Genomic DNA, 24928 nt, shown 5'->3' on the forward strand with positions numbered 1-24928 from the left:
TAATAATCATCTTGATCATACTCCAAGGGATATTCAGGCCTCTGAAGTTTTTTATGATTAGTTATGATTTCTCCCCGTGAAAATGTGTGCCTTTCCACAACTTTGTCCTACTGTTTTTTTAAAGCTTCTTGATGCTCACAGATGAGTCTTTGCTTTGAAATGTACCACCCAGCAGAGAATACCTACAGGAACAGCTAAAGTTATCTTTAAATCATGTGAATCGGTACTGCTTATCACAGGCGGAGTCGCTTAACTTGGTTTGTGGTTTTGAAGGCATTCAGGTGACAGAGCTAATTTACTGTAGGACTGCTATCACAAGGGGAGTACATAAAAAAATAATGCCTTTTATTTCCAGGCTATAAGGCAATTAAAGGTGAAATTGTGAAAAGGGAGGTAGACATTTGATATTCACTGTACATTTAGTTTTTCTTCCACAGATCAGATGCATCTTGACACTTGCATAACAACTCAAGTTAAGACTAAGCTGTGCTTCACATCACATGTGAAAGATACTTGACTTTGCTTTTAAAAAAAGCACTGATCTTTTGCCTAGTAGTGCACATATAAGCCTGTTCATTAGTAGCAGGATCTAAACAGGCTCATCTTGTCTTACTTTTAATCTGAGTGAAAGCATTTGCTGATTAGCTGTGATATGATCTCTTATTTTTACTGAACACAGCAAATTCTGATACCTGAGAAATACTAGAACATGTGCACCCAGTATGATCACGTTTGGATGTCATAGTGGAGCAGTTCATATATATTTTTTGCAACTGTTGATTGATGGCATATTTCCTCCCAGAAAACTTTAGTTAAAACAGATTTAGAACAGCTCATTCAAAGATGATTGTCAGGAAATGTATTAGGGATGTTACTATAGCACAAGTTAAATAAACGTTTTGTACACTCGTGGGGCAAAATGTTTGAACCGCACTACCAAATACTTTGTGGGTCCCTTGCAAGTAGCATAAACAGCTTGAAGACAATATGGTATATATTCCACAAGCTTTTAAGGTTGGGGAGTATTTGTAGCTCTGTTCTATTTTTCATGTGGGATGGCCTGCACCTCAAGTTATGATGAGGGTAATGGTGTATGGGATTGACCTGCACACTTCACCGATTCTACAGGTTTTTAGTAGGTTTGAGAACTGTGGATTGTACTGGCCAGGTCAGGAAATAGAAGTCTGTTTTTCCTGCCAAAGGAGGTGTCTGCACATCTAACTGGGAAATCCTAAACTTGTCTGTATGTGCAATATTGAAAGGCCCTTGCGAAAGCCTTTCTTTCTTCCGTTTGAGCAATAACTTGGTGCCAATAAGATTTATCATACTGCTTGTTTTGTAGGATTTGTGGAAAAGATATTCCATAAAATATACAATAACAAGAGCAGTTAGTACAAAAATTCATAACATGTAGCACACAAGCTGCTCAGAATGAACTCTGAGGTAGCCCAACAACATCCTGAAGTCTGTAAAAAAAAAAAAACTTGTTTTTTGTTTTAATTCACTACACTAATTTCAAGTACTGTGTTACTGGCCCATGAGAAGTACCTTTTCTCAAATGGGTAGCAATTATGACTGTAGCTTTGACTGGTTTCTTGACTTAAGTTCAGTAATTTCTCTTTTTTTATATATATACTGCAGTCTGTACTTTTAAAATATTTGTAGAGAACACAAACCACTGCCTTTTGCATCCGCACTTGTGGATCGTTTTCGCCTCAGGCCAATTGACTTGAAATGGGTATTTGGCTCGGGTGCTGTATGATTACTGTTAAAAGTGTTTGAGCTATTTTTGCAGTGGTCTCTATAGAAACTGCAGTTAATCGTGCAGTTATGAGAGTAGTCTGCCTTTGACGTCATGCTCTTTATTTTTTACTGAATTACTTAATCTAACTGGTGTATATGAGCTTCACAACTGGTAAAAACTCAAATGTGTGGTTTCAGGACAAGTTCTTGTAATAAAGCAGCTTTACAGGTCTCCGGAAAACTGTTGAAATGTAGCCTTGTAAGCAAATACAAGTAATAAATGTAATAAACTTTATTTTCTACACCTTTAAAGGTGGCTTTTCAAAGCGCTTTACAGAATGACAACAGCAACAACAACAATTAAAAATAAACAATAAAAAATACAAAAAATAAACATGATGAGAATATGCAGAGGAGACAGTAGATGGTGGTACTAAATACAGTAGGAGCAGAGGGATAAAAAATGGAACCAGTTTAGTAAAGGCTCTTCTAAAGAAGAAGGTTTTGAGTCTAGATTTGAAGGAGTTTAGAGAAGGTGACTCTGATATCCTTGGGGAGAGAGTTCCAGACATAACAGGAGAAGGCCCTGTCACCCATAGAGTGTAGATGGGTTTGGGTGACTGTTAGGAAATCAGAATTAGAGGAGTAAAGGTTGTGAGATGGGGAGTAGGGCAATACTAGCTCAGACTAGCTCAGGTACTGAGGTGCCAATCCATGCAGAGCCTTATAGGTGAGCATGAGGATTTTGAAGTTGATACGAAACCTGACAGGAAGCCAGTGCAGGGACTCCAGGATAGGAGAAATGTGATCACTTGCACTGGACCTGGTCAGGATTCTGGCTGCCAAATTTTGGACATACTGGAGTTTGTTAAATGTTTTAGATTTAGATACCCTAGCGAGTTGAGCATTGCAGAAGTCAATTCGGGAGAAGACAAATGTGTTGATTAGCTTTTTTTAGCCACAGTTAGTGATAATATAGGGCGTAGTCTAGCGATGTTTGAGAGGTGAAAGAAAGATGTTTTAACAATATGCTGCACATGTGGGTCGAATGTTAAGCCTGAATCAAATTATCACCCCAAGGTTTTTCAATTAAGACACTGAAGCTCAAGTACAGAACCATCTACAGATAGGGTTACAGGATTGGCTTTACAAAGTTGATGGGGGGTTGCCAATAAGCATGACTTCAGTCTTGTCACAGTTAAGATGAAGGAAATTTTGAGTCATCCAAGTTTTTATGTCAGAGATGCATTTAGATAGAATAGAGACAGCCACATCAGTGTTAGGTTTGGTGTGGATGTATATTTGAGTATCATCAGCATAGAAATCAAGTGGAAACATGTAAATGCTGAAAAGTAGGGGACCTAGTATCGAGCCCGGACAAACACCAGACCAGACTTAACAAGACCAATTTCAGACCTAAATCCGCCAAGAGAGACAAAGTGAAAATGATCATTGAGGTAAGACTTGAACCATTTGAGAGTAGTGTTAGAAACTCCAAACACAGTCTCAAGACGAGAAAGTAACATGTCATAGTTAACAGTGTCGAAAGCAGCACTGAGATCAAGAAGAATGAGGATACAGACAGAACCAGAATCAGAAGCTATTAGAAAATCATTAGTAACTTTGACCAGGGCAGTTTCTGTGCTGTGAAGTTGAGGGAAGCCAGATTGGAGGGGTTCAAAAAGGTTGCATATCAAGCCATATTAAGTGCATATCAAGGCAACTAAATGTAATTTATGTGGTGTCTTTAGGAATTTGCTGATGTGCATTTATTGGCATTTGTATTTTAAATGTTTGGTAGCTTAATGTAACTATCCGTAATGTTTATATTAAGTTCACCTGTGTAACTTATGTTCATCCCCATGAAACTTTCAAATCACGTTGTACCAGTTGTAATAGAAAAAGTATTTTGTAAGAACCATCATTTCTCTTATAGAGTTGCAATTTTTCAGATGGTGCCACTGAGCTAGTAGTCCGCCATATCTTTAGTATTTCGATTTTTGTATTATGTACTTAGTAATTTTGAATAATTTGTTTTCTCTTTATTAATGTATTAGTTATATGAATTGTTTTTTTGTTTTGCATAAAGGTATCAACAAATTAATGATGATATACTATTATTTGTGTAAATGTTTAGGTTGATTAATCAGCCAGTGGCTCTCTTGTTTAAAAGTATTTGTATTGGAAATAACTCTAGAGAGGCAGTTATGTTTCAGACGGTACAAAAGAATTCTACACAACGCTGCTAACTAGTGTAGCTCTAGTTTCTAGTGGTTCTTGTGGACCACATGAAACTTAAAAGTTTGTTTGAAATATGTTTGTTGTTTGGCAATATCCTAACATGCTGTATTCCTATGTAACTATAATATGTATTATCACATGTACATGCAATATCACATTTACACTGCATGCTGTCTGGTTGATCTCATCACAATAGGTTGAGTGACTCAAAAAAGAGGTGAAACTAAAAGACCTTCTTAACTGCAAGGAAGTGTTAATTTATCAGTATTTATCTTTATCAAAAACATTTCGGCTTCTTTACCTATTTTCTCTTTTCTTATAACCTGTTTTGCACTACTGTTTGTACAGCGTTCTTCCTCAGCTAAAACATAATGAGATTTCCTGAGGTTGGGGGGATCACTAATGTTTCTGTGGAATCTGTGGTAATCACAGAGATGATTACTTTGCAGAAATTGGTCTAGATTAAGAGAGATGTTATTTCAGAGAATGCCTGAAGCACTGAAATTGAAGGGTTGTGATCTTAAGCAACTTCTTAAGGAATTTCAGAGGTTATTACAGGTCACCCAGCTGATTTTAGTACTAAAAAACAAATCAATTTTCACTTCCCCTGTTATCTCCATTCATGTCTGGGCAAAAGAAAAATGCGTAATGAACCACAGTTACCATTTTAAATCTGACATTATGTTAAAATGTTTATTATTATATGTAACTTATATAAAGTTTTTTTCCTATTCTGTATCCTGTTACACTGTATACAGTGCCTTGCAGAAGTATTCGCACCCTTTTGGTGTGAGATTTTGTGAAATTGCAAAATGATGCATATACTTTTTTAATTTAATATTTTACTCTAAACCTGAATTGTTAAATTGAAGACTTAAAAGTATAATGAATATTACAGTACTGTCATCAAAAACTAAAGATAAAAAAATACATATGCTGATTGTACTGTATAAGTATTCACACCTGTAAATGTCAATATTTGGTGAAAGCACCACTAGTCTTTTTTACCATCTGCAGTGTGTATGGCTGGCTTGGTGGAATTCTTAGCCCATTTTTCTTGGCAGAGTTGCTCAAGAGTTCCTCAGAGTTGCTCAAGTTCCTTAGGGATTGCTTGTGATCAGCAGTTGTTGAGTCTTTCCACACATTCTCAATATGATTCAAGTAAGAACTTTAACTGGGTTCTCAAGGACATTCACTTCTTATATTAAAAATACTGCACAATTTGAAGGCTTTGGCCTTGTGCTTTGTCTCAGTCCTGAATAAAGTGAATTCTTGACCAAGTTTTAGTTCTGAAACAGGTTTTTCTCTGAGATTTGCCAATACTTTGCTCCATACTGTATATGTTCCCATCAGTCTGGACAAGCTTCCCTATTCTTGTTGATGAGGAGCAGAACCACAACATAATACAGCCACTCCCATGCAGAAGGAATGATGTTCTGTAACTGTGTGATGTGCTGTGGTGGGTTTGCATCAGATATAATGCTTTTATAACACTCCATCAAATTCCAGTTTTGTTTTATCTAACAGTAACATATTTTGCACTGTGTTTTCTGCATCAATTTATTTCAAACTTGATGTGGGATTTTAGATGTTTTCCCATTTATATAGTGGTCAGGCTATTGTTGGCCTAGAGACAATTTCTCCTGTCTTAGGCACTGAATTCTTGTTGGCCTCTTGGTACCATTTTTAACAAGTTTTCTCTTTGTTCAGCTGCTCGGTTTGCAGGGACAGCCTGATCTAGACATTTTCTAGGTGCCTTCCACTTCTTGATGATATATATGATTACCTTCAAATACATATGATGGGTTTTTGAAATGTTTTTAAGTTTTCAAGTGTCCAAAGGTCCTAATGTGTTAATATTCTTATAATTAATAATTTAGTAGTGGATAGACTGCCACCTTAGCCGACAATGAAAGAGGGACAATATATGTATACTCACATTCCACAGTGCAAAGGTGGAAGGACACTTTCCTACAGTTCTTTACTGAAGCTGTTGAGTCACAAAATTCGGACTTCTACTGCTATACAATATACATAATGTGTCATTTGTTTTTCTAACCCCATTTGGTAATGTATAACTAATCTACTGTTAATTGTGACTAATCCCATTACATGGCTATAGACTATATTACAAATTCTTTAGTATCTATTTTCTGATAATGTTATTCGTTTTCAACAGAATTCCAGATCGTACTCTTCTTGAACGTTTTTGAGACTTTGTTTAACGGTATACATTAGATACAGTAACTTGTGCAACATGACACTACAGAAGCTCTTCCCTCTGGACCTGTTAATTTAATTAGCTGTAAAGATAAGGCTCAGCTTTAATAAATTATTATGCTCATTGTCTTTCTTTCTCCCTTTTTTCCAGACTGCAAATGGATACATCTTGCTCTTTGAAGTTGTGGGTAATGGAGAGGACAAATACCTGTATGAGCCTGTGTATCCCAAGTGAGTCGTCTGTATACCTTTCTCTATGTTTCCAAAGGGTTTCCGTCTACAGCAGAAATGAAACTCAGAGTCAAAAGAGGCACTTCAGGCTGCTTTAGACAACCCACTGCACACTCCTCATATATTTCCAAGACAGCTTTCAAAAGTGTTTTACCCTGTTGTTACTTAGGATACATTCTTGCTTGTTTTTTAAAACTGTGCTTAAATGTAGTAAATGGAATTCAAAGCTGTTTTATTCCACCATTAAACAATTTTTTTTTTACCTTTAGTAGTTAGTGGAACAGATCTAGCCTCAAAGCTCAAAGTTTTGAAAATGTGTTTTAGTTATCTGAAATTATTGTTCAATTCTGCAAAAGCTGAAGTGTGTTTGTTCACCATTATACCAGTATACTATAGTAGCCTTCAGAGTTTGTTCTTTCTTGTCTGAACAGTGTGTGAAGGCCACTTGGTTGGAGGCTAATGTTACACCCTAGCACATTCTTATTTTGGCTAAGTTGTAATTTAATTATGTAGGGTTTTTGTAATCGATATGGTACATGATAGATATGATAGGCTTAAACGTAAAGTGCCATGGTTATGGAAAGGAATCTTTAAAGTTTTACATAAGAATTTAGTCACCATAATGGTAGAAACAAAAAGAGTTACATGGCAAAATGTGTCTGTGTTCTTAGTGTAATATCGATACCCATACTATATGTCAACTTCATATGTCTAAATTATTTTTTTAAATTTTTTAAGTTTGTAGCTTTCAAAGAACAGCTCTATTTGATAGGGTTTTACTTCCCTCTTAGTCTGTGTGTTACTCTGGGGACTATTCCACTAGTATCTGGTCGTCTGGTTTCAGTACCAATTTAAATTCCTCTTCATCAAAGGGTTTTTTCAACAGGGTATATAAAATGGTTCATATATAAACTTAAACTAAACTGAAACAAAATACAAACTTTTTTAAATTTGGTTATCCTTTAAATTGGAGTTTAAACGTAATTCCAGTCCATGGCATGGATAATTGTCTCTTTGTAATTTCCTCAGTTTACACAGTTGTTAAGGGTTGAGAAACTTAGTTTTCCTGATTGGCTGCTGTTTAATGCATCATAATAAACATACAGTATGTCAGAAATTATATCACATTGAATTATATAAAGAAACAATACTTCATATTGTTTATATCGTTGGGGCAGCTGCCATGCTGAGGTGCTTGAAGCTGTTTCATGTGGAAAATGTTTTGCACACTGTCAAAATAAAATTAGCATATTTTTTCACTTTGAAAATTTAAACTTTTAAAAGTGTGCTGTTATTTAACATAGGGAAAGAAAGGCCTTTTCCCCGACTTTCCCACTTTATAAGAAGGAGCTTAGCTACGGTAGAATATGTATAAATTTCAGTTTAGGTTTATATTTAAGATAAAATACATTTACATATAAAATAAATTATATAAACAGCTCCTATAGATACATTTATGTCAGAAGACTTTCTTTGTAATGTGTGAAGGGAAAGCTCCAAATGCGATAATTTCTCTTGCAGCTCTTCTGATTTTGAATGACAGAATTGAAATAATATCACAGGTACTGTATACTGTGTGTTTTCAAGTCTTCAGAGTTTGTTCCTTGTCATCTGAGCAGTGTCCCAAGGCCACTTGGATGGAAGCTAATGTTACACCATAGAATTGCTTGGAAAATTGCGTAGATCCCTTGGTTTTTACTCCACAGTTTTAAAATAGCCCAGTCACAGATGAATTGCACATTTCCTCCTTGTCGAAGTCTGGACAGGTAGAACCCTGTGCTTAACTTGTGCTGCAGCTTTAGCTCTGACACCACTCGGTTTGAGACTGTCCCTGCTCTGGAGGTCCCTGGAGCACAGGTCCCTCGCCTCCTCGTGAGATGAAGACTTGAAAATCCTTTTTTTAAGCATTTTGACACATTGATTTCATTTTTGCAAAATCCTTATTTGCTGATTGTGAGTCAATGACTTGAAGCTTAAAAGGAACAGAACAGCATGCACACACTGTCATGATGTCATATGCTGTCAAAAAGTCATGATGACATATGCTATTGCTAATATCTTTTAAACCAACATTGTGTTTTAGTCATGGATTTAAACAGTCTTGAAAATTAAGAGACAAGTATCCTTAAAATATTTTTTAAAAGTTTAATTATAAAATTATTTTTGCCAATATGGTTACTTATGGTAGGGTAACATGGTGGCATAGTGGTTAACATTGCTGCCTCAAAGCTCTGAGTCCCAAGGTTCAGTTCCTGGGGTGCTGTCTGAGTGGAGTTTGCATGCTCTCCCCATGTTTTGTCTGAGTTCTCTGGTTTCTTCCCAGTCTAAAGATATACAGGTTGGTTAACTGGCTTTGTCTTATTGGGGAAAGTTGGCCCTGGTATGAGTGTGTGCGTGTTTGCTCCAGTGTGTGCCCTATGATGGACTGGCGTTCTCTCCAGGCTGTATTCAACCATTGCTTGCAGTGATAGGGTCCAACTCCCCTGTGGTCCTGTACTGGATACAGTTTGAAAATGAATAGATGGATTACCCATGGGATATATACAGAGCAATATCAGATAGTGAGAGATTTTCCAGGTTCTGAAACCCTACAGTTCAGACAACACGTACATGAGAGTGGGAATGTTTCAAAACTGGACTAATAACACATGATTGTGGTCTTTGAAATGTATAATTAAAAAGTTTTATAAGATACCTTGTTAGAATTTCATTGACAGTAGAAATTTGAAAATGGTTTAAAATAATTTACATGGATGTTCAGCATTATGCTCCCAGTATCTCTGTTGCTTTTCATACATCCAGTCTCTCCTGCTCACATTGGGCTTCAACATCTTCATCAGGTTTACAAACAACAATTTCAGTAGTACAAATGTTTTATTACCTCTGCTGGGACTTGGAGGTATCATAGGAGGACTCTACATTTTTTGCTACATATTTCATAAATCCATACCTGATGTGGACATGTACATCTTTTGTGCCTACCACTATTAGCAAATGAAAAAAGTTGTCCTCAGTACTTTTGTGTTCATAATATTGAAATTATTTTGGAAATGTCTAATGAAGGTTCTGAATAATTTACTTTTGTTCTATCACAGTGCAGCTGTATGCATACTGTATGTTTTGCACGGAAATAAAGTGTCAGTCCATTTTGCTACTGCTTCTGAAATTAACTGCTTTTAATCATGAATGCCAGTACACTTAGTGCAAGTTTGGACATCATTCATTTTTCCTATAGATACATTATTTTCTGAATAAACTTGTACATCAGACATAAATTCATAATCTATAACCTACTAAAATTATGCTTGTTCAAAAATCTGATATTAGATTTCAGCAAACCGAATGGTTCCAAAAGAGGTAACATTCATATTTGTAAAGATTGTCAGAATTATGCTGTTTAATGAGTCTTTTTGTCTCTGATTTAGAACTACCAAGACACTAAAGACACTAAAGCAAAACACTTTTACGTTTAAGTGGATTTTTATTGTTATATATGGTATACTTTTAAAGTAATTGTAGTAATAAATACAGAACACAAAGTATTGTATTAGATGTTTTTTTTCTTTTCACCTGAAAGGTTGTTGCACACTTTTCACTTATGTTTTGGATTTAACTTGCATATTTTATTAAATGCAATTTAAAAATCACAAGCTAACTATTCAATGAAATCAACACATTTTTTTGAACCACCAACATTTTCAGAAGGCCATGCCAAAGCCTTACCTTACCCTTGAGTAAACACCACCCTTGTCTGGTAATATAACATTAAAGATAGTTTAAATATAAGGACAACCAAAGTGGCTCCATGTCTGCATGAATACTGAAATTATGGCTGAAATTCTAAGCAATATAATAACTAGGATGGTTTTAAATTAACGTGCATGTTCTTATGTGTTAAAAATAAAGGGATTTAAAAATGTGAGTATTGAGGGTAGAATTTTATTTTTCTCTTGTTCCCGGTGTTTTGGGTTTAGCCTGTTTAAGTTGGACAAAGTTGCATTTTGTAAAGCCTCAGTATGCTAAAGAGTCTTTAGCATAGTCTCATAATTGAGATATTTGGGGCATTTTGCTTTAGTTTGAAAACAACACAGAGCTTTTCCATCCATCTTGTTCTTTTTCTGTTATACACGTTCTCTCTAAGGCATATTGCTGATCTGTACACAGTCCCCAGATTGTACTTGAAAGGGTCCTGATACAGAACAACTGTATATCTAATTATTATCATACCTCATTTTCTCTACCTCCACATGAAAATGAAAGAAGTATTAGTGCTTTTTTAATTTACATTTCTTTAGTGTTATTACTGAAAGAGTGACCGTGGCTTCTCGGAAGAAACAACTGGATAAGAACCTTGTTGGTTGGAGTACACTCCTATCAAGCCCTTCTTATGTTCCTTTTAGAATTTGGAGCCAACTCTTTTTTTAGTTATGCAACTTTGCTATCAGTACCTGTTTTCAAATGCAAAGATGGTCATTTGTGACCCTTAACCTTGGGTTCCTCTGAGAATAATAAGATGTGAAGGAGAGAAACTTCAGTTTTCTTTTTCTCATTTTTACACAACTGTGCTGTACAGCACAAACCATACAGTCTGCTCCATCATCTGACTTGGTTACTTCCACATGTATACTGCCATAGAAGATGCTGATATTTCATGCCAGTATGACTTAACTGTCATATTGTTAACTCCAATGATGAATTAAGTAAAAATGTTATGAATTTAGTAAGAAAAAATAAATCGGTTTAAGAGGATAATAACTCTACTGTATTACCGGCCACAAGCCTCTTGAGTGGCCTTTTTTGCACATGTGAATTCTACTGCATGTAAAAAAAAATCCACTCAGCATTAACAGCTTTATGCAACCAACAAAGTCAATAACAAAAACTTCATATGTTATGATGTTGAGAAAATAAAACCAAAATGTGGACAAGGCAAATAAGTAGACCTGTTCACCTTTTCACCAGTTAACCCTGTCTTTGCTAAATTTTCTCATTGCTCACAAGTTATGTAGGAAAATGAAAAAAAAAACCTTATTAGTATTTGTTCAAAAGTTTTTTTTGCATTAAACAAGCTCTACACAAATTCTTGGTGATTTTTGTGTGTGCTACACTTTTAGAGAGATACTTGAAATAGAGTTTAGAATTATTATACAGTATTTCAAAGCTTAATTAATTTTTTATTTTGAGAATGTATTTGGTAATGCAATTTATTTAAAAAATTGTAATGAATTATTATTCACTTTCTAACAATTTTAATGTTTTCCTTAAAACATACATACCACACAACTTGATAAGTTATTTACAGGAACATTTGTCCTTGCAGAATTTAAGAAATTTTGCCACAGCTACCCAATTACCTAAGAAATGCTACAAATGAGATGAAGGCATTGAACCCAACTAGCCCATTTGGTAGTGTAACTAATTAATCCAAGAATCTCATCTTGACATTTCTTTTAGAAAATCAGGGTATTGAATTTGACAACATGGCAGGGTAGCTTGTTCCTTTCTCACCACAACCATTATACTGTATATAAAGGAATAATCTTGTTCCTCATTTTAAATGCACTTCTACTTAATTTCCACTTGTTCAGGCTTAAGAAGTACACTGTGTTCCGGACTTTTCTCTGTACTGATTCTAGAGCAGCAATGTCTTTTGTATCTTGTTGACCTAGAACTGGTTGACTGGCATCATCTGCACATCTCATAGATATTTAAAAGATAAGTTAGAACGGGTGAGCTTCGCCAAGCAGTGCTGACACAACGAGCTTGGCTTCGGTTTCAGCAAGTCTGATTGATGTTTTCCTGTAGCCTGTGTAAGGAGACATTATCTGCAAGTTTGTCTGGACCATGGTATATCTATCTGGACAAGTCTAGACAGAAAGCACGCTGCAGCTGAATATTTTTCTTATAGTTAAAGATCAGCTTTGCATTTGAGGCAGCACTTCATAGTCTAAACAATAATTGGAAGATCAAAATAGTCTTAATCCTTATAACCTAGTGCACCAAAGGTGTTTTGTGTACTAATGGATTTTTGTTTTTATCTGTTTTATGCTTGCTTTTTTGTTTGCATTATCATTCAAATTGATACAACTTAGTTATTGTGTATCCATTATTTATTACTGTGACTTTAAGAAGTCTTCTGTTCCTATGATATTTTAGTGTTATTGTAAGACAATGGAAGTTAAGGATAATTTCTTTAAAAGCTTAATAAGGGCATATAGCACTATATGTTGGGGAAACCTTTAGTCTAAGTTAGTTCAAATATTTTTTTAATCCTGCAGTTTTTGCATCTGTGATATTTTATTCGGTTGTTTGTTTTTTTAAATAAAATATATTCTAAATTTAAATCATGTCATATTTAATTTTAGTTTAAATTGGCATTTTGAACTATTTATGCATGTTATAATGGAGTTCATTTATCTGTTTATTTCAGAATGCAAGGATCAGTGAACCACTTATGAATGTAGTGGAATGAGTGAATTGTTTCTCATGAACATGGGCATTCCTGAAGTACAGTGAGACAGTGTGCCTCGTTTGTTTCATAAAATCCCTTAGCAAAGACTGGTCCTTTATTTAAGTTTAGGAAAGTCTCTAAGATGGTTATTTACAATGTTTGTTTGATAGTATTGTGGCATCAGCATAGAAAGTATTTGTTCAAGGGCAAAATGTATTCCCAAATTATCCAAGAACTGTGCATCAGAGGTGGGCTATATATAACTAAATCAAGAAAGGCTACAGTACACTTGTAGATCCTTGTAGTGTGTGCACAAGGGTTGTACATCACTTTTATCTCAGAGTGTGCAATTATTTTAAGTTGTTATTATTAATAATGGCTCATCCAAATTTTCTTGATTTTGCATTAGTTTGGCAAATGTTTCTTTAAAAACAATAGCTTTCTTAAAAAAGTGGACTGCATCTATGGCTACATCTTCCAAACATTAGAGTAAAGATGACATTAGCTTTTATAGAAATGTTGTGGGGAAATATTTGTGCTTAAGTTATTGTAACACTGTAATTAGGAAAGAATGTCAATTATAGGTACTGTTTTCATTTAGACATCTACTGTCTGCAATTCCTATTCAGGTGGTGGTATAATTTTATTAATATTAAAGCCTGTTAGGATTTGTGTTTTGTGGAATACAGTTTTCTCTAGAGTTGATCATTGTGAAAGGCATCTAAATTTAATTCTGAATTATGTGGCATTGATACTAATTTTCAATAAAATTAACAATTGTCATTCTTCATATACTTTTGCCTGCTGAATCTTTGTAGAATGTTGTGCAGTCTTAAAATTTAAATGCATTTGCTCTTAATAAGACTGGAATCCACTTGTATCGACACTTTGCTCATTTTGTTTGCAGAACAAGGCCCGTGGAGTAGTTCTACATGTTGCATATTTTATTCATTTCGGAACTCGAGTCAAAGTTAGCTTGTTAGTACATCTATAACATGTCCTCAAGACTGGAAAAATCAAAGACAATGCACCAGAACCCAAAACAATCTTCAGATGGAGTAAGTCCATAAAGACCTGGAAACTGAATCTTTTTAATCTTCCTTTCTTTGATGAGGCTGCTCAACTGCAGTAAGTGCTTCAGTGTTAAGTACAGATCCACAAAGATTTTCTTTGCTCTGTTGCCAAATCTTGATCGATTCCCTTTCCTGTCTTGCTGAGATGCAGTTTTATTGAAAGTTAAACAAGTTTGAGTGTAGCAGTTATAGAAAGCTGTTCCTGACCAGGGTTAAGCTGTAACCTCTGACACAACCATTCATTTAGTTCCTTGCAAAAGTATTCACTACATTGCAAAGTTTCCATATTTTGTTGAATATTAAAACATTTACTAGTAATATTATTAATATTACTAGTAATAAACTAGTAATATTATTTTGTTCTTAACAGTTAATCTGGAAGAGTCTGAATTTTTTTATATCAATTACACCTCTTTTGCCTTTTATAGATAATTCTGTCACTTTTCTCAGTACTTCTGAATAAAATGCTGACCTATACATTATCCCACAGATTTAATTGTTTTGTTTCCTTCCTGTATTAGTAAAGCAGCATAGAGACTTGCCGCACTCCTGCCTGAGTTTCAATAGATGCTGTCTGCACTCTCCTTCTTCCAGCCTCCCCAAGGCCAAACCACTGTGTTTAACCACTGCGTCAAAATGGCATCCATTGTAAGGTTTCAGAATATGAAGGAAGGCCAAGAACTTTCTCATTATGGTTTGATGTAAGAGATTGTCAAATGTGTATAATTGTTCCCCCTTCATAACAGAGCTGGCTTAACATTTCAGTAAATTGCACATCGACTCTTTTAATGATTGTCTTTAAAAAGTGTTACTTTCAAGTGGAAACCCAACCCTGCCAGCCTGCACTAAGTACTGTGATGAGCGAAGCTGATGCAAATCTGTGATTTCGTATGGCTGTGTGGGTGCTGAGTATTCCTGTGGGGGTTGTTCAGAAGGATGGCCAGTTACTTAAGGAATAGGGGTTCTGAATTCGACAGCAGGTCTAACAGGCTGGATGAAGTCTGTTATTCTCTATTAGAGGACTGTTTCTGCTTTTATTATGCAAAGAATCATGTATTGAAGTCTGTATCTTAAAGCTGTACTCTGTATTTTGACCAGTCAGGAGTAATCTGACATCTGTCTTAAGTCTTTTTTTTTAAACACTAAAAAAATCCTGGGTGATTTTTAAAAATTGGACTGTGAAACATTTAGGAAATAGTATACAATATTTTACGTGATACATGAGCTCATCTTAAGTTAAGTATCTGTGATCTTGTAAGGTAAAGAAAGCTCTCCGAACTTTCAGGATTTGCCATTTGAAATCTGTTCGAATTAGGATTACATGGATTTAGGATGGCCAGAGGCCATATCACCCTGCAACTCACAACTTGCAACCCACTGAAGCTAATGAGGTGTGAGCCTGGTCAGTACCTGGATGAGAGACATCCTGGGAAAAACTTAGGTTGCTGCTGGAAGAGGTGTTAGTGGGTCCAGCAGGGGGCACTCACCCTGCGGCCTATGTTAATCCTAATGCCCCAGTATAGTGACGAGGAAACTATACTGTAAAAAGGCACTGCCTTCAGATGAGACATAAAACTGAGGTCCTGACTCTCTGTGGTCATTAAAAATGCCAGGGCGTTTCTCGAAAAGAGTAAGGGTGAAACCCCGGCATCCTGGCCAAATTTCCCATTGTCACTTACCAATCATGGTCTTCTAATAATCCCCATCAATGAATTGGCTTCATTACTCTGCTCTCCTCCTCACTGAGAGCTGGTATATGGTGAGTGTTCTGGAGCACTATGGCTGCCGTCGCATCATCCAGGTGGATGCTGCACATTGGTGGTGGTGGAGGGGAGTCCCCATTACCTGTGGAGTGTACAGAATAGCACCATATAAGTGTAAGCAATTATTATTATTATTATTATTATTTAGTGAATTTCCCTGAACACATTCAAATCAAAATTATTCATGCACCAATGTTTGAGTGGCCACATTTATCAGGATAAAAAATAAACTTGACAAGCTGTTAGATAATCAAAATTACCTCTGTTACATTATGGAAGGCTCAGAAATCAATGAAGTATACATTTTAGTTGACAACAGCTTTTTCAGCCTTCTGCATTTGCTCTTGTCAAGTAAATATAAGTATGCTTTCTGAGTGCTACATTTTAGCATTTATTTCAGAGCAGGCACAGGCCATCTTTAAGTGTATGCTGTGTATTTTCTTTAGTTTTTAAAACACATTCAAGACTCTTATCAGTCCATTTCTTAATTTGTGTGTTTTAGATCACTCTTATTAGAATTCTTCACTATCACCTGCATAGATGCAATCCAGTCCCATCAGTACTTTTCTCACACAGTATACAGTACCTGTAAAGGCTTTGTTTTTGCAGACAGAACAGGTTGAAGTTTGGTTTATAACATTTACACTAAAGGACATTAAATTATTGTTACTTATTCTTTTACTACTTGATGTTATGCAATCACCATCTTGAAATACATACCATAGTGAATTCATTATCTGAATGTCTGTGAACTTCTAAAGCTTTGAGAGACCATTGTTTTTCTCTTGCATATTGCTGTTCTTTGCGGTTTACTTATTTGATCATGGTAGTGCTGCACATGGCAGTCATTTAGCTCATTGTTGCCAGTGAAGACATGAATTAGCCTAAATAACTGGATTCCATTCTAATCGTCATTTTTATTTGTTTCAGAGGAAGTCCTCGTGTGAAGGTCACCCCTGGCTACAAAGAGGAACAGTGTGCTCCTGCTCTGAGCTTGGAGATGAAAAGGCCTGTAGACTTGGAAGCTCCTATCACAAGGTGAGATTTCAAAGTCAGGGTCTATCCCGACAAGAAAACCGTGCAAGGCAGGATACATCCTGGATGGATTGGATTCTGGGGCCAATCTTCCCAGAATCCAATTAACCTATCTACATGAAACCCACATGACCATGAGAGAGCATACAAACTCCACACAGATAGCACCCCAGGTCTGGAATTGAACCCAGGGACCCAGGGCTGTGAGGCAGTACTGCTGACCACTTTGCCACCGTGCCACTCTAAAACCTCTTCAGTAAAATAAAAAAACAGTAAAAAAACATTGTTGAATGCCTGCCACCTGAAAAATTGAGATTTAATTTTTTATGAGGAACATTTGGTATCTGTTACTGCTGTGGATTGTTAAAAGAACTCTGACAAATTAAACAAGATCTACCTTTTCTAAATTCATGGTGACAATTCCTAAAAATCCTGTTGACATGCAGATGATTTTCCAGTTTAGTTCTAATTATTGTTAACAAACACATGCTTTAGACATACTACAAAACATATTGGTCAATAATTACTTGGTTTGGTTTTGACACCTTTTTTCGCACCTTACTGAAAAAAAACATTCTGGCCTATATTGCCATATTTATGTCTTTCTCAGCCATTCTTATAATGTAAGATAAGATCACTTTTATTAGCCATATACAATTTCTTGCATTAGGAATTTGTAATTTTGCATACCCCAGCTTGTTCTCCATGAGACATACAGGCACACAGGAGGGGAGAGAGAAGCTTGGGGTCAGAGCGCAGGGTCAGCCATTTATACGGCTCCCCTGGAACAGCTGGGGTTAAGGGCCTTGCTCAGGAGCCCAACGGAGTAGGATTCCTCTGCCGGCCACGGGATTTGAACCGGCAAACTTCCGGTCGTTATATTTTCTGAACTGGATCTTATTTTTTAATCATTTTATAAATTGCTTTGTTTTTTATTTATTAAATTATTTGGATCACTGCTAGCCTTTGTTTTCTTAGAATGCATTCTGTTTTTCAAACAGAATATCTTTAAAGTTTTGCAATCTCTAAGGAATCCATATCCATCTTGTTTTCCATCTCTTAATCTCTGGCTCATTCCTTCGCAGTCTGCTTTCCTGAAATAGTAGACCTTTGTTGTGGATATTTTGATCACAGCTCCATAATGTTTCTCTCTCCTCTGTTTTTCTCACCATCTTGAAAGTGATCTTCCTTAAATATTTGAAAACATTGTCAGGCATTTATTCAAGTCAGTGTTCTAACAAATTTAGCAATCAAGTAGTTGTTACCCACATCTTCCATTTCAGTCACTGTGAGAGAAAGTTCTTCAGCATACCCTGTACTCAGCCACGTGTTGTGTTCCTGGATTAGTATTAACAGTTACTAATCTTTGCAAGTTGTAGAAAGAGTTCCTGGGAAAAAAAACTGATTTAGGCCTCTTCAGTATTTTTTAGTAGATTTGTGAATCTGTTTGATATGGAATGAGTGATATATTTGTTTTCTAAACCGCTAACCGCTACATCTTCACCTGCCTTTGCTAGGATCTTGTCAACTCTTTGGACAATATTAGTCACCACAGTTCCAAGAAAAAAGTATACTGTTGTTCTCTCTGGTTAATTGAACATATTTTCCACGTTCCTTGTTCTCATTTGAGTGCCATTATTGCTGGGGTACTGCCTTTTGGCTCCCTCCTCTATGCATTCCATCCTATGGCTTGTGGCTGAAAGACCACTTGGAGTCATCCAAAGATATATGAACATCTTCTAAAGCAAAATGACGATTGTTTCTTGTCATGCTGTATATAAGAATGCATATCTCAATTCTATAAAGAGTCTCTAGAGAACCATTCTTTATCGCACCCAACCCATGTTCAACAAGATGATAACCAAAGCTGCTGCTTTCTGACTTGGCACTATGGCCTGTTTTCTTGACCAGTCTGGTCTAAATACATGTACCCAGGGTTAGGAGATTTATTTTATATACCCATCTTGCACTTGGGCTGTCTTAAAAAAAATAGGAGCATACTCTGTCATTCACAATCGTTTTCTTTACCACAAGGTGACGTTTCTCATTACACTTGGAGTTTGGAGTGGTGATATGGCACTGTATTACTATTACTATACCACTAAGTATTTTACTGTTACCGATTGTTTTATGTTAGATAAGAAAAAAAAACTCAACCTCAAACCTCATCTCTTGCATGGTGAAGTTGGAATATCTTGGCACTTCTGCTTGAAGGCTATTCTGCTGATACTTAGATAGGAATACAGAGTAGGTGAAACAGAAAATATTGTTGTACATTTTGTCATAAAGGTTAAAAGGTAGTACCACCTGGCACATTTTAAGAGCTATTCCAAATGCAAAGAGGCTTTAGCAGCTTTTCATGGACTTTTGATGAGGTTTAGCATCTGTGAGGTGAAGAGACTGAAGGGATCTTTAGAGATAAATTAACTTCAGATTTTAATTATGAATTAAAACTTGCAAAACATAGCAATTATGTCTTGAAGACATGTGAACAAGAGCAATGCAAAGTATTGTCATTTATAGACAAAATAAATTGCCAGTCTTATTTTGCTAGAGTCTCAATTCATCTGGAAGTTTAAATTAGTCTGTGTCTGGTAATTTTTTTCTCATCTTAATCATTGCTTTGGGTTTTTTTGAATGTGTTTTTGGAATAAATTGCCTGTCTGTCTTTGCGAATTTTTGCCTTATTAGCACAACAGATTGATTTTTGCAAGTAGGAACCAATTGATGTGCAGGTTTTAACATGTTTTCTAATATAATAACCTAAACAGATGGTCCTGTCTGAGGCAGTACACTGAAATGGATGCTGCATAATTGGCAGAAATATAGCAATTATGTTTTAAAGTCATGTAAACAAGAACAGTTCAAGGTATTCTCATTCATGGACTAAATAAATTTCAGGTTTTCTTTTGCCAGAGTCTCACTGCATCTAGCTGCAAAGGAACAAAGAGGGCAGGGATCCCAGTCCTAGTCCTTCAGGGCCTGTGTATAGGTTTATAGGAATTAGTATATTATTAGCATAATTGTACTAGTTAACAGCCACTCCCAGCTGTTCAGGTGCTGGTGCTTTTTAAAAGACCTAGAAAATATGCAAAGAGGTTTTCTTCAGGTCCAACAGCCCTCCAGAACTAGAGGTTGCTTCCACATTGAAGAGTAAAAGGAAATGATAAAGCACTACTAAATGTAGTCCTACCCTCTCCCTCATTCCCCCACACACCTGAATAACATTTCTTTTGTTTTTTCTTTTGAGCATGAAACTAACCTCTACATCTTGAAATGTCATCGAGAAATTTAATCTGAAGTCTGATTCCTGCAGACTTTCACAGGAAGATCAGGCAAATGTCAGCATGGATATCTCTTCTATCAACAAAATAATCAGTGTCTGAGTCTGTTTACCACTTTGTTGTTAGCTCATTTTTTTACCACCATTAACCTGTTCTGATAAGTTGTCATTATACAGTACAAGTAAATTATAAGATATCATTTTAGACACTTTTTTTATTTCTTATCTCTGCTTGAAATATGCAAGACACGCAAGCTGACTTTCTTCAGATTTGTTATTTGTTGATATTTTTGGTTAACTTTTTTCCGTGTTCCAGGTTATATAGATTTCGATCTACTGACCTTAGTCCTGGATAGGGGCTTTGTTTAATCTAATAGAGGCTTTTCATACCTTTAAAAAAAACATCAGTCATTTTTCATATATTAGGTCTTGCAGAATTATAGTGTAATTATAGACCTACTGATTTCATTAATGGAACAATTTTTTCAATGGATGATAAATTGTTAAATTCTTGGTTATGAAGACCTTATATTTGTTGATCTCTGCAGGTTTGGTTTCACTTGTTCTGATTTGTCTTAATTCTGAACACTTATTAACTCTCTGAGCGTGTTATTAACAGTAATAGTCAGTTTTGATGTGGTTAAATATACTTATTTGTTTTTAATGCTTCTCAGTATGGTTATGGAACCATGTGCTATGATGCTTGAGAAATGTTTACTGTTTTCAGTGCTGTTTTTATCCCACTGCCTGTATTAGACAGTGTAACTTCACATATAGTATGTTAATATTCATATATGGCAAGTTGATTCTTTATTCTGCTCTGCACTGCACAGGCATTGCACTTTCAGATGTGCCTGCCTCACTGTTTTGTTTTTACTTTTTTCCTACTATATTTGACCCATTTATTTTTTGTATTTACTTCATTACTGGATATTTTCTGAGTTGGCACTTCTATTGGGGGTGAATGTGTAATTAGCACACTTATAACAAGTATAAAAATAGTTATCCTGATAGATGAGTATGTAAAAACACATCTTTACGTTTGTACTTCTGAAAGTGTTCCATTATTCAAGGCAAACTTGTACCTCTCTTGATCTGTTTTTCATGTGAGGCACATAGGTGACATTATGTAAATATAATTCCAATATTGAAATGCTCTTCCATGTTTTTGCTTTAATCATAGTACCATAACAAGCTTTGTTTTTGTGCCTTCTCTTTATTCTTTTTAGGTGTTGTGCTGGATAGTGGTCCTAAACAATTCTGAAAGCATATTTTAGAGGCTGATAGCTGATTGCCTATTTCTTCCTCTAGAGTCTATATATTGACAATGAAACTGCCATCTACATTAATATCCTATTTTTATTCACAAGTCTTTTAGTACTGTAGGTTGAAAAATATGTTGTTCAAGGATCCCTTTATCTTACCTATCTGATGTGCTGGTTCTGGAGGCTTCTGCACAATAACTTAGGTTCTCTGATTTTACCCCAACTTTGGCTGTATTATTGCAGTATTCTCCTACCTGTATGCTTAAGCAGTAATATAGGCTTAACATTGTTTTCTAAAAAACTTTTTGTGCGTGACTGTAGTGTCTGCAGAAAACCTTATTGACTGATAGATTGAAGGTTTCAGTAAGCCAAGAATCAGTGAAAGGGAGAAGAAGGAATATCATTCTCACCCCCAATCACTCTGAACATCATTTCTTCCCCGATGTGGACTGTGAACTCATTTATCAGTACTGTAAAACTGGGTCAATTCTGATAATGAAATGTATGCTTTGAAGATGAGGGTTAGGGTAAAATGTTTTGGCCAAAACCACAGACCATATTACAGAGTAACATAGCCATTTAAAACTTTTAAATTCTCTACTAATGTTTTTATGTATATCCAGTTTGTATCACAAGATATTGGGGCTACCACGAGAAAAAAAAAACATAGAAACAGTTCTCGACAATTGTGCTAGAGCCTCTTTGCACTTTGTTTGAATACTGTGCTTTTTAATGGGGTGTTGGGTGAGCTCTTCCACTGCTCCAAATGGCTTTGTGCACAAATATTCAATTTTCAGGAACTGCTAGTTTCCTCAGAGGCATGTCATTGTTTATTCCACACTTTAAGTTGGACTTGCAGCCATATTGTATGTGTAAAATGTAATTGACATGCTTTTGTTTGCAGTTTTCAGTCCATGCAGGAGGACCTAGTTGTGGCCACAGCTGATGGTCTTCTTCATATCCTTCACTGGGAAGGTGTGACCAATGGCAGAAAGGCTATTAACCTCTGTACCATCCCTTTCTCAGTAGATCTCCAATCCTCGCGAGGTGAGGCCCTCAGTCAGTTTACTATTCATTTTATAGTGCTTTGGTGAATATGTACAGATGCAGCCATTCAAAGTGAGCGGTACAGACACGTACCGCAGGTAAGATGACACGGGGTACCGCGGTGGGTGATTGGTTGACCGACAGGGGCACTCGTGGTCCGTTGGTCTGTCGTAGAAAGACTTACTGTAAACGTCTTTACTGTGCCCGTTGTAGATATTGAATTTTACCACTGAAGGGAAATCTTAGTAGCTGAGCATAAAAAGAATAGGAGCATACTGTAATGCGTATTAAGGCCATAAACGATATTAATTTTGGAACGTAAACATACAGTATATAGCTGGTCTTGGTACTTTAAAGAAAAAAATACACACCAGTATTCCATTTCTCCCTAAACATTGTAAGCTTCGAAGTCTTTAACTAACGTGATACCGGAGTCAACAAGCATACTTTTAGAATTTGATTAAAAGGGAATATAATATGGAATCGCGTATCTCAAGAATTTAATAACGGTATGATTATATCCGTGTACTGCGGCAGGGCTGTGTAGGGCTGTTTCGCCTGCCTGTTCATGCGAGCTGTCTTGTAGCCTACTGGTCTAGGTGCGTGACTACCAACTGGCAGGTTGTGTGTTCGAATCCAGCTGGTGCTGGACCTTTCAGTTTTATTTATTTATTTTTTAATCGCGTAACATAAACATATTACCGTATGCAAACTGTACTGTATACAATATGTATATGTATATTTAATGTCTTAACTGTGCCCATTTAAGTATTGAATATTCATATCTAATTTTACCACTGAAGGGAAATCTTAACATAAACATACAGTATATGGCTGGTCTCGGTACTTTAAAGAAAAAAATACACACCAGTATTCCATTTCTCCCTAAACATTGTAAGCTTCGAAGTCTTTAACTAACGTGATACCGGAGTCAACAAGCATACTTTTAGAATTTGATTAAAAGGGAATATAATATGGAATCGTGTATCTCAAGAAATTAATAACGGTATAATTATATTCATGTTCATATTCATGAACTACAACATTTAAAAAATGACTTGTATGTACTTGATATCTCTAATCAATCCACGGGTTCAGGCACAAAACGAAACTAAAACGCATACCGTTTCGCGCTTCTTATTAGTTGCTCAAAAGTAATTTGACCGTATGAAATGCATAATATAAACCTAGAAACATATACGTAAGCAGTACTTAAGCACTGTAGTATCGGTGTTAAGACATACCTCTCAAATACTGTAAATCAAGTTAAAAATATCTCAAGACCGATTCTGGTCGTAATGAAACCATGTTTCGTGTATGTTTTCTTTTTCATCTTGAAATAACTCATTTCTAAATACCTTTTTCACTGTTAACATCTTGCAGCAACTTTGCGACAAAATATACACTCTGGCAGTTCATCCTGCTACCAACATTAAATAAAACAAATCTTAAGATTTCTATATTTATGTCTTTATTTAGTGGTTTCATTAGTGACAAAGGCTAAACTTTCTTGGAAAAATGTATTTTATGTGTTGCTGAAAAAACTGACTTGCTTTAACAAAATATGTTTACAAATCCTTTCACCTGGCATTTTCGTAGTTAGAAATTATGGAACCCTCTGTTAAAAGCAAGGGAGTTTTTATGTCCGTTGCAGTTCTTTTGCAACATGAATATAATTGTATCGTTATTAATTTCTTGAGATACACGATTCCATATTATGTTCCCTTTTAATCAAATTCTAAAAGTATGCTTGTTGACTCCGGTATCACGTTAGTAAAAGACTTCGAAGCTTACAATGTTTAGGGAGAACTGGAATACTGGTGTGTATTTTTTTTTTAAAAGTACCGAGACCAGCCATATACTGTATGTTTATGTTAAGATTTCCCTTCAGTGGTAAAATTAGATATGAATATTCAATACTTAAACGGGCACAGTTAAGACATTAAATATACATATACATATTGTATACAGTACAGTTTGCAAACGGTAATATGTTTGTTACGCGATTAAAAAATAAATAAATAAAACTGAAAGGTCCAGCACCAGCTGGATTCGAACACACAACCTGCCAATTGGTAGTCACGCACCTAGACCAGTAGGCTACAAGACAGCTCGCATGAACAGGCAGGCGAAACAGCCCTACACAGCCCTGCCGCAGTACACGGATATAATCATACCGTTATAAAATTCTTGAGATACGCGATTCCATATTATATTCCCTTTTAATCAAATTCTAAAAGTATGCTTGTTGACTCCGGTATCACGTTAGTTAAAGACTTCGAAGCTTACAATGTTTAGGGAGAAATGGAATACTGGTGTGTATTTTTTTCTTTTCATGATAGGTGTCGCATTTTAAATCATTTTCGTAGTTAGAAATTATGAAACGCCCTGTTAAAAGCAAGGAAGTTTTTATGCCCGTTGAAATAAAACAAAATGCCTGACAAAGTATGGCTTGGACAGATTCCAAGTGCTTGTACAAATGTGCTAAAGAAATTATACTTTGAGTATAAAGCTTGTCCAAAGTCATCCATTATTAATACTATTAGTAATATCTTCAGTAAAGGCTTTGATGCATA

General features: G+C 35.8%; 1 protein-coding gene across 2 annotated transcripts in view; it reads left to right on the plus strand.

Moving 5' to 3' along the window:
- Window positions 1–24928, plus strand: part of ric1 (RIC1 homolog, RAB6A GEF complex partner 1) — a 132292-nt gene that overhangs the window by 64382 nt on the left and 42982 nt on the right. For both annotated transcript variants that reach the window (XM_006627000.3, XM_015338093.2), the window contains exons 3-5: window positions 6356–6435; window positions 16653–16760; window positions 22210–22352. In XM_006627000.3, the coding sequence (XP_006627063.2) occupies window positions 6356–6435; window positions 16653–16760; window positions 22210–22352 (331 nt within the window). The remainder of the gene's footprint in view (window positions 1–6355; window positions 6436–16652; window positions 16761–22209; window positions 22353–24928) is intronic.

The sequence above is a fragment of the Lepisosteus oculatus genome, chromosome 3, assembly GCF_040954835.1.
Source record: "Lepisosteus oculatus isolate fLepOcu1 chromosome 3, fLepOcu1.hap2, whole genome shotgun sequence".
Lineage (NCBI taxonomy): Eukaryota > Metazoa > Chordata > Actinopteri > Semionotiformes > Lepisosteidae > Lepisosteus > Lepisosteus oculatus.